Raw genomic sequence first — 10,968 nt, 5'->3', positions numbered from 1 at the left:
TAAGTGCATTCCTTCTGTTGATATAGCCCTCTTTTTTTCAACAGGTATGACAGTTCAGCGATCAGAATTACATTCTTGATCAAACTCCTACCATTAACTTGCAACCAAGCAATCAGACAATGCCAGCTTTGTGACTCAAACCAGTAAGATTTCTTCCTGCGCCTTCCTGTCTTCCTCCCCACTTGCAGTCTGGATAATGAGCATCAAAAAAGGATGCCTGATTCGGCAGTTGCACAGTAATAGAGTAACTCAAAACTTGGAGAGAAAAAAGAAAACGGAGAGAGAGGGGGTCCTGTTGAATTAATGCAAGTCCTTGGTCAATTATGCAACCTACTAAAATAGAAGATGATCCACAGGTTTATCTTTAGAATGAGCAGGTCTTTCCTCTGTTGTCAGATCAGTGTGATTGTTTTTTTTACCCTCTTTCCCAAACAAATACTTTATTCAGCATCCCCGTGATCCCCCCCCCAGGTTGCTTTTCCCACTCTGTGCTTGGCTTGTTGACGTCCAGCAGCTCTGTTCATCGATGTGATTCTGTAATACAACCAGTCTCATTTAAAGCAGGTCTTTCAGCCCTGACTTCTGTTTTGTGGATGCCTTTTCACTAGCACTGTCCATCTTTCCCACTGTGAAGGGGTTTTGGTGAAAAATCTGACAGTGTTTAGAAGCCATCACTGATCATTGCTGGCATTGGTTATGTCTCGCTCTTCAGTTTTATCTAATGAAGTTTTTCTCTCTGCCTACAGGCCAAGGAGTGTGGTCAGATGCAGAACAAATGGCTCATGATAAACATTCAGAATGTGCAAGATTTTGCCTGTCAGTGTCTCAACCGCGATGTCTGGAGCAATGAGGCTGTGAAGAACATAATCCGGGAACATTTCATTTTTTGGCAGGTGAGAAATTTAATGGGGCTGTACAGATAACTTGGTGTCCTGGTAGATGGGGCAATGAAAAAAACCAGGCTTCAAATAAAATGGCACTATTGCAGTTCTCTTGGTGAACTTGCAGAAAAGATGCAGTAGTTCATGGAGATGTAGTTTATAGATGTAGATGTAGTTCATGGATATGCATTTGAATGCATAATCTGCCTTTCACTTGTGCATTCAAGATGTTACCATGTAGCTTCTAACACGTGGAGCATTAGAGGCATATTTTCACCTTGTCCGAGTTACTGAGAACTGTACGTACCATTTATAGCGTATACTGTAAAACAGAGGAAAACTTTGTACAAGGTGCAGTTTGTTTGTGTTCCCTCTCCGCCCAGTAATTTACTTCCAACGTCGTATTTTGTAGGTGTACCATGACAGTGAGGAAGGACAGAGGTACATACAGTTTTATAAATTAGCAGACTTCCCTTATGTCTCCATCCTGGATCCCCGGACAGGTAAGATAAGTGACAGTTGGCTACCTGCAGTTTATATATCCCATGAGAAGGACTGGCAGTTGTAGGCTAGAATACCATCTTTCACAGTACATGTTACATTCAGCTGAAGAATCTCAGTTACATTGTTTTGCTCTCTGAGACCTTGTTGTCGCTGAAGAAGTGAAGCAGCATGTTTTGGAGGAACTAAGGGAATAAAACTCCCAAGGCTTGCAAAAGTCTTGTGTATTTGGTTATCGTACTTGGTGTAGCTTAGCGAGTACTTTGCTTAGAAAGTGAAAATAGTACCACCTGGTGGTAAAACTCTGAGGTTTTATTTTTTAAAGTGTCCTTTTAAAAGCTACTTGAAATCACATGATGAATAAACTACAATATTTGTAAGCGTTACATGAATCTGCTTCCTGCTCCTTGCATAGTAGCTTTTTGAGGCTCAACAATGACTTATTAAATTGCATCTTAAGTTTGAAATACCATTTTGACTTTGGGTTTGTTGTTTGGTTTGGGTTTTTTTTTTGCCTGATCAATCAAACCTCCCCCTCCATCTCTTTTGGAATTGTTACTTTTTCATTTGTATCCCAACACACCTTTTCTTCCTTTATCATCATATAATGCAACTATATTAATGGTCTGGTCTCCTACTTCTCAGGACTGAAATAATAGTGTCTCTAATCAGAGCTGAGATTTCTTCCTATTTGACTTAAACCACCCAAAACCTTTTTTTTTTTTTAATGCTGAAACTGAAGTTAGGCTACTCTTCTTAGCACTTTACTTATGGAAACAAATGCTTTTTGCCAAGGTGCAGAATCAAAGCAGGCAAGAATGTAGAAATGCTTCTTCATAAACTTAGTGGTTTGGCTTTTTTTCATTTTGAAGCCTAGTCCACCATTCTGTGCACACATTCCCATAGATAAAAAGAAAAGAACGGAAATACACACGGTCTGTATTTATGCCTATCCATGATTGAAACGTTTTCAAGGGAGTGGAAGGAGGAAGCTTCACAATTATCAAGTGATAGCCTGAAAGAAGCTGGAGTTCCACAAATACAGACTCTTGCAGAGTGCACGCACAGCAGTGAATTGGTGTGTTTGACTGCTAAGCTGCAGTCTTTTGCTGAAATTATATTTTATGACCCCTTTTGTTCCCTAGGCCAGAAACTAGTGGAGTGGCACCAGCTAGATGTGACTTCTTTCTTGGACCAAGTGACTGGGTTCCTGGGTGAGCATGGACAGCTGGATGGCCATTCTACCAGCCCTCCCCAAAAATGCTCTCGTTCAGTAAGTATGAGACCCTCTAGAGGACTGGAGAAACCTTAAAGAACATGCTGGCCTGTCTTTATCCAGCTGTACTGATTTCCCATGCAGTAGTATAAACAGACTTAATGAGTTCATGCAAAAGCATGCAAAAATACAGCACGCCAGGGAATGCCTTCTCCCATGATAACTATTTTTGCTGCGCGATTTGTGCTTTCGGCATTTGTTTTGGATGTAGCAGTCACAGAATTGTGCATGTGTGGAAGGAAAATGTATTACTCCGTGCAAAACTCCGAGGAGAAGTCATTAAGTAGTCACAGCATGACTAGCTTTCCATACTGCTTGTTCCTGACAGTTTTAGTAGCTTCTCTTTGGAAGACTAATGTCCTCTTGATTTTCAGTACATATTTAAAAGCAATCTTAATGTATTTGTGTTATGTCTGTATTCAACAGGAGAGTCTCATTGATGCCAGTGAAGACAGCCAGTTGGAAGCTGCTATCAGAGCCTCGTTACAGGAGACGCATTTTGATTCCTCACAGGCCAAGCAGGAGAGTCGGTCAGATGAGGAGTCAGAGTCAGAGCTTTTTTCTGGAAGCGAAGAGTTTATTTCAGTTTGTGGATCTGAGGAGGAGGAGGAATCGGAGAATCCTGCCAAGTTGAGGAAGTCTCCGCACAAGGACTTGGGGTATAAAAAAGAGGAGAGCCGGAGGGCTCAACCTGAGCCCCCTGCAAGGACTGAGCCTGGGACAACATCAAATCACAGAGTACTGCCCTGCATTGATGCAGGGATGCTGGAGGAGTCAACTGACAGACCTGAAAGTACATTTCAGGGCCTAGATGTGAATGGTAAGTTGCCATGTTTTTTGTTTTGTTTTGTTTTTCTTTTATAGTGATATGTGTTTGGGTTTTTTGCCCTGAAAATCTTTACACGCTGCGAAGGTTTCATCTCTTGTTTTGAAAAGCTACATCTTTTCTTCTGTCTCACTCGCTCCTTGACAACAGACATTTGAGCGATTCGCCTTGCCAGCAGCGCTGCTTTGGCATAGTGATGCCACAAACTGCAGAGTCGTGTTAGTCACTGAGCTCAAGTTTCTTAGTTTGAGACCTTGTGCATGAATAAAGTACGCATTAGTGTAATGCGGATGCAGATGACAGAGCTTCCACCGGGATGGTAGAGAGAAGCAGAATAACATCAGCCCCACCTTGTGCTCAGTTAGCTTGGCTGCCTTGACAGTCTGGAGTGAGTTTTAGTAATGCAACTTTGGCTAATACTGACGAGTCCCCAGAGTCTGTGTTCCTCCCTGCAGTGCCTGAGCTGGGATGCAGCAGAGGGAGGTGGTCTCAAAGGCAGAGGTAGCACAGTGTGCTTTTTTCTGGGAATGCTGGCTGGTTTCAGTCACTACTACTGACTCTTTCAAGAGTCCTGAGTTTGAGATGTGTATTTTAAACATGTGGTAGAAGCGTGTCTTCATAGACTGGAACCTTGTATTTGCTCCAGTCCCTAACCCCACTATGCTGTGCAGTAAAGCATGCCACTTAAAATCTACAGAAGAGCTCAATTCAGCTGCCTTGTTGTTTGTTAACTTGTAGTAACTTCCTTTATGCTAGGACCAAAGGCACAGCTGATGCTAAGGTATCCAGATGGAAAGAGGGAACAAATTTCACTGCCCGAACAAGCTAAACTTCTGGTGAGTGGAGTTAATTGGAATCCTTGTTTGAGTACAGGAGAGCTGAAACTGGGGAATTTCTTTGCCTGTGGTGGCACTTTTGAAATAAAATCTAGGGATTCAATGCTAGCACTGTCATTCTATTGTGTTTCTTGCATGTCATTTCTCTCTTCTGATCAACAGACTGCTGGCTCCATATTGTTTGCATTGCTGTTTGGGTTGCCTGTACACTTCAGTGTCTTCCTTAGTCCCAAAACTGCTAGTTTCCTCTCTAACATGACTCTAAATGGCTTTTGTATTAATCGTTAAATTGCCATAAAATACTCTCAGCTCACTCATTTGTGTTTTTTTTTTTTTTTTCTAAATGGAAAAGTTCAGTCGTTGCCCATGGTCAGACAACGGTAAAATCAAATGCAAAACTCTTCATTCTTGTTCTCTGTCTCTTTCGTCGTACTTCCACACTCACTTCTGGATGTGGATGGCAGAGCAGACTTTGAAGGAAGTTCTCCGGAAACAAATTTATTGCAATATTATTTAATCACTGTGCTTCAGGTGTGCATCTCAACTGTGCTTTGGACTTCTTTACCTTGGAGAAGTCGATGTGGATGGCATTTCCATCAAAATTTTGCAGGTGCTTATCTCGAAGCAGTGTGTAAAGAGGTCACTATATTCCTGTTAGCCGTGAGTTGTCATTACACAGTGACGTTAAGCTCATTTTAATGTAATCAGCATAAAAGCTGTGCATTGAAGTCTTAGGGAAGGCAAAAGCACACCTGTTCAGAAGGATCTTTTGCAGATTTAGGAGAAGAGTGTCCCGTCTCTTACAGAAAATGAGACTACAACCTAGTCTGCAACCCTCTAGAAATGTACAGTATCTCAAGCTCGTCTTCTGATCCTTAACTCTTTTGCTTGAAAATGAAAAAAAAAAAAAGTTGCTTTTGTTGCACTATGGGCTCTCTCAAAACCAAGAGTAAGCGAGTAGGTTGTAGACTGCCTGCAATGCTAAGTGTGGAGTCCTGGGGCTGAAATATAAAGACTGAGGAACACTGGCAGAGCGTCATTGCGCTTACTGTAGGAACCAGCTTTACTTTCAGACCTTCATTTTTGCTTTGTTGTAGCAGTCATCGGTGTGTGACCTTTTTCCAAGTGCTCTTTTGTATCTTAACTGCTTTTTGAAAGCAGTCTGTTAAATAAACTTGCGTGTATTATTAAACATGTAGCACTTTGGAATACTTAACTAGTTTATTTAGGTGGTACATAGGTGTAATATTGATACATTCCTGATAATCCGGACTTCTGGTTTGACTCCTTTTATGGACTGCGGGTAGTTAAAGGAAGTTAATCTCAGCATGTGATTTCCTTTGCTGCCGCCTGCTTTACAGTCAGCAGAGGAATTTAGGTGAGTCAAGGTTTGTGGGTAAAGATATCTTTTCATTGCAGAACTGAACAGGCAGCTTTTGTGCTCACCTCCTGTGATCTTTTAAAGCCATTTCCATTTCAGTCAGATCAAGATTGAGTCTCAGATGTTTCTTTGTGAGCATCATTTCCATTCTAATGTTTTTCAGCCCTTAGTTGCTTCCATTTTAAAGCTGTCCAGAACTATAAAAAGAAACCGTTTAAGGAGACAGTTGCACTTTAGAAGTTTTAACTGATGATACAATGTTGCTCTCCCACCAAGCTACCTGTTTTTTAAAACTTTTTTTAATCATTACATTGTTATCAATCAAGAGTGGCTTCTTTACACACTGTTATCTCCAGGATGCTTCCAATATTACCATAATCCTTTTTTTCCCCCTAGGCAAAAAAAAAAAGAGGCAACACTGCCTTTTCATAGAAGCAGTTGTTCATTATGTGCCATTAAGTAAGCTGACTTCACTCTGTTCAGCAGCTCAGCCCTTTGTCTGCCTCATCGACTGGTTGCCTGAATAACTTGTTTACCAAGCGTTGTAAGGTGTGCAGGAAAGGCTGGCCTTTAAATGGGACAGGGGGGAGATGTGGGCAGTAAACTTAGCTGAATTTTTAAATACAGTGGTTTGCAAATGAATTTTGATCATCCTTGTTGCCTGAAAAGGAGGTCAGACCCACCTACTTGGATTCCTCATCAGAAACAGGCATTGTATTCTGCAAAACCTGTTGTAGAACAGTCCAGGTAACAGAGGAGACTGGGGCAACAGTCTCCTCATACCAAAAATTTGTGTGTGGATTTTGATGAATTCAGAAGAAGTCTCCATGCAGGTATTTCCCTGGCTGTTCCGCTAATCTTGGAAAAACCTAGGTTGAAAAGGATCCCTGGAGATCATTTGGTCTCTGTTGAAAGTAGGGCTGTAGATGAGGTTATCCAGGGCCCTCTCAAGCTGAGTCTAGAATACTTCCAGCAAGGGACATGCTACCACATCCTTGGGCAATTTACTCCAAAGTTTAATTTCTCTCACAGTAAAGAATTCCTTCCTTGTATCCAGACGACATTTCCCCTGGAGCGACTTGTGTATGTCGTCTCTTGTCACCATGCTTCTTTGTGAAAGAAACGCCTTCATCTTCTTTATATTGGAACACTGTGATTGATATTCCCACCAAGCCTTTTCCTTTCTAGATTGAACAAATCCAAGTCCTTCAACCGTTCTTCATGTACTGAGGCATGTCCTGTACTCCACTGGATCCTCTCCAGTTTTTCCTTGTTCCCTCTTAAATGTGGAGGGACCAAAACTGAACACAGTATTCCAAGTGTGGCCCAACAGTGGCATAATCTCATCCCTTGATCTGCTGGCAACACTCTTGTTGATGCAGCTCAGGTTTCCTGTTGCTGCTGCAAGGGCACACTGCAGACACGTGTTGAACTTTCTTGATGAGTTTTGACCGTCTTTCTGTGATGTCCCAGATTTTGGCTCTAGGCAAAGCAGCAGACTACCGAGACTCAGAGTTAAACCAGCAGTTGGGTGCCTCAGTCTGCCGCGGAAGGAGTCCCCTTCACCAACCCACACTGCTTTTCCCTGCTGAGAACGATCAGTGGGTCCAGTTGTGTCTTCCAGTGGAACTTGTTTGTCCTCCTCATTTATTGCCAAGACTTTATATAATTTTTTCAACTAATCTTTTTTTTTTTTTCCATATGAGAGGAGAGCTGCTGTTTTGCTGCCACAGGTCTCCAGCATCCCTTATCTTACAAGTTGCTGTCCTCCCCGTGTGTGTCTTGCTTTTGGTCATCCCATTCTATCTGCACTGCAAGGCCTCAGTTCTTGCCCTTGCGGTGTTGCTGCCAGCATCCTACTGCTTTCCCGCTCCTCTTCCCTGATGCAGCAGAGCAAGCTGACCTCTTCATGCCGCTCCTTGACGTGCTCCGTTGGCATTGATGCCCCTGAAACATTAGGAAGAGTGCTGCGGGCTGCTGTGGGTGATCATCTCCTGTGTCACGTCGGTGCTATATGACCAAAAGCTTTCCTACCAGAACGCAAACACTAAGATGAACAGCCACCCAACTGATCTCCCAAGCCCCTTGCCTGTGAGCTGTGGCAGTAACCGCCAAGTGCTTGTTTGCAACCGCTTTTTTTCCGTGAGCTGGGTCACTGTGGTGCCAAAGTGGCAGCTAAATAACGAGGGGAAGCTAGTGGGAAAAATTAGTACTGGTAGAAGCTTAATATTGCTAGCTTACCTCCTTACATTTAATTTACTGACATAAGTTACCCACCAAAACTATGTGAATGGTATTGTTGGGACGCCCTTGTTTTTTCATACTTTCTGTTTTATTACATACTAATTATCTTTTTTCTGCCTCTTTAAAAATCTACGACTTTTCATTTTGCCCGAGTCTCGCTCTGTTGCTGTATCCCCTACACGTCTGCCAGTCTCCATTTCTCTATCCCTGTCTATTTGTACTTTATGCTCTTATCTGCTGTGTTTGCTGCTGAACTTGGGAATTCTCTCCTCGTTATAGCATGGACATTAGCTCTTCCTGATACGTCTGCTTGTTGGGTTGTGAGGCTGATATCCCTTCATCCCAACGCCCTCTGTATCCTGCCCCAGTTGCTGTTGTAGGCAGAGAAGTCAATGAATGGAAAAGAGCTTTAAAAACCAAAACAACCCCAAACCCTCATGCTTCTTGAAGGCAGGAAAAAAAATCAGTAAAAATACTGCATTTATTTTATTTATTTTTGTCAGTGCTACCTCACAAAAATGCTTCTTTGGTGGCTTTTAGGTTTAGTGTAAGGGTAATGTCTGATAAACAAGCGAGGGGCTTTCTATTTTGGGGCACTTAAGGGTATTATTTTTTTTTTTGCAAATCTTATTTTCTGTGACTTGAATGTGTGATATGGAATTCAGCTCGCTTGAATTAATGTACTGTTCTGTATGTCTTCTGTTTAAAAAAGTAGTTAGGTAAGGGATCACTTGGTAAATAGTTTTTATGGTTATTCATACCATGTGTGGGCCAAATTAGATCTGAAAGTAAAAGAGGGTCTACACTATATGGAAAATTTCAACATTTCCTTCGTCTGTGATTACAAACTTCCTTTTTTTAAAGGAGAATGGGATTTTTTTTTTTTCCATTCTTTTGTGTTGTTGTGAATTATATGACACTTCTTTGCCTTTCTTTCTCTCCAGGCTCTTGTGAAACATGTCCAGTCAAAAGGATACCCCAATGAACGCTTTGAACTTCTCACCAACTTCCCTCGAAGGAAACTCTCCCACCTGGACTATGAGATCACGTTACAGGAGGCAGGCCTGTGCCCTCAAGAGACTGTCTTTGTGCAGGAAAGGAATTAGCACCGTGGCCTGAGTTCTCCCAGCCTTCCTCCCCTCTCCTCTTTGCCTGGGACACCAACTCATTAAATATGCAGTTAAGGGTCATAAGATTGCAGTGCTGAAATCAGGCAGGCAGCTGGCTGGCCCTTCTCTTCCTTCTTCCCTTCTCCTGCTCTAGTGACCAAATGAGAGTGTTCAGAGTTTTATTATCTTCCTCAGCTTGGGCCCTGCGGAGAGCATTGGGAAGAACATCTTTCCTTTGTTTTCATGGAATAAAGTAAAATGATGATCTGCGTATCCAGTATGCTGGGGCTTGGAGTGGCCATAATACACATACCCTTCTCGCTGCTATTCTTAAATCTGTTTTGTTTAATTTATTTTGGAAAATAGTGTGTGATAAGGCACTGAGTCACCTCTCTGTAAGGAGAGAGTGTAATCTTCAGTACAGCCTTTCCTTTGTTTTCATTCTCGACACGAAAGGTCTCCATTAACCTTACAGCCTTCTCAAGGGTTCACTTATCTAGCGTTCTGCAAAAACTTGGGTTTTGGGAAGGAGTTGGGTTGAGCTGTGGTGAGATACTCTGCCCCTGTCTAATTTAAAGGCTTCTAGATTGCATGCATGGTTTCCTCCTGCTTTAAATGCTGCCAGTGGATATAGTGGAAAAAAACCAAAACCAAAACAGCTAATGAAAAAAAAACCCCAAACAAAAAACAAAACCCCACAACTATATTTTATATGGGATTGACTGCTTGGCCCAGAGGGAAAGCTGTGCATCTGCTGTTGGAGCAGAACTCACTCCTTGGTCAGTAGGTGGGGTTTCCATTGGTTGTCTTCCCAACATCCCCTAAGTGTCTCCTCTTTACTTGCTCTCAGGATTTTGCAAATGATGATAGAAGGTGACAGGATACTGTAAAGATCTTGGACTCTGGAAAACACCCGTCATAAAAACTTGACAGTTAGTTGGCTTTTTTTCTTTACATGGTGTTTTGTTTTGTTTTCCCCAGGAGCGACAACCTTTGCAGGGGTTTTAGAGCACTGACTGCAATTGAACAGGACAGCAAGTCATAAGCAGATTTTCTTTCATTAATTAAAAACATACACAGTCTTGTCAAACTGTGGAATTAATGAATGCTTTATAAAAGACTTCACAGCCTGGTGGCTTGAATGCTCTAGGCTGCTTTTTATTCTATTTTCATACTCATCTACCATCACTTAGCTCTAAATCTGGAAGGATGTATGGAAAGCTACTCCTTTATTTAGGCTTTCTTTTCGGCTCTGGAAGCTGACACCAGAAGCCACGCAGGCGAATGGTGTGCGTACACTGGGCTGTGCGGAGTGCCCTGTTTTTTTCAATGTCTTTAGACGTTGAGCTATTGATCAATTGGTGTTCCAGTAGGTATTACAGTGGGATAAAAGTTAACTAACACAGCCATCCTCAAGGTGGATGTTGAATTTGTGTATTTACAACTAAGAACTCAGTTCAGCATGCTCGTCATCAGTGAGGAAAAAGGCGTGCGAGACCTACCATAACTGCTAACTTTTTCTGCAACTGTCAGGTGATTATACTGGTTAAAGTATAACCACTGGCTTTAGTGGTTGGAAATTGACCATAGGCTAAAAACTTTTCAAGATATTTTGCCTTTAATTTCATATTAGCTTGCATACTTTGGAGTCTTTAAATGTAGGAAATCACAGAGAATGTCGTGCATTCCCTGTGATAATACTAGCTCACAACTGTCTTCTGCTCGTAATTGAGGTTTTACATGTAATCATACAATTGTATAAATTGATTTCCCTTCACAAAAACTATTTTGTATTCTACTGCAAGATGCAGTATCAGGAAAGCAAAATCTGATTGCAGTTCCCTGATCAACGGTTGATGTGACATCAGATGTAATTTTTTTTGTTTTGTAAGGAGCCCGTGTCATGGAGGCTGC

The 10,968-nt window shown here is 42.0% G+C and overlaps 1 protein-coding gene across 1 annotated transcript in view; it reads left to right on the top strand.

Moving 5' to 3' along the window:
* Positions 1 to 9,688, top strand: part of UBXN7 (UBX domain protein 7) — a gene marked incomplete at its 5' end in the record, with an annotated part of 20,309 nt that extends 10,621 nt beyond the window's left edge. The window contains 6 exons of the mRNA XM_009702531.1: positions 747 to 893; positions 1,294 to 1,384; positions 2,528 to 2,655; positions 3,085 to 3,478; positions 4,241 to 4,320; positions 8,890 to 9,688. Of these exons, the coding sequence (XP_009700833.1) occupies positions 747 to 893; positions 1,294 to 1,384; positions 2,528 to 2,655; positions 3,085 to 3,478; positions 4,241 to 4,320; positions 8,890 to 9,051 (1,002 nt within the window). The remainder of the gene's footprint in view (positions 1 to 746; positions 894 to 1,293; positions 1,385 to 2,527; positions 2,656 to 3,084; positions 3,479 to 4,240; positions 4,321 to 8,889) is intronic.
* Between the last annotated feature and the right edge of the window lie 1,280 nt (positions 9,689 to 10,968).

This window comes from Cariama cristata, unplaced genomic scaffold (genome assembly GCF_000690535.1).
Source record: "Cariama cristata isolate BGI_N322 unplaced genomic scaffold, ASM69053v1 scaffold19636, whole genome shotgun sequence".
NCBI lineage: Eukaryota > Metazoa > Chordata > Aves > Cariamiformes > Cariamidae > Cariama > Cariama cristata.
The sequence above is the reverse complement of the archived record's forward strand: the minus strand, read 5'-3'. Positions and strand labels throughout refer to the sequence as shown.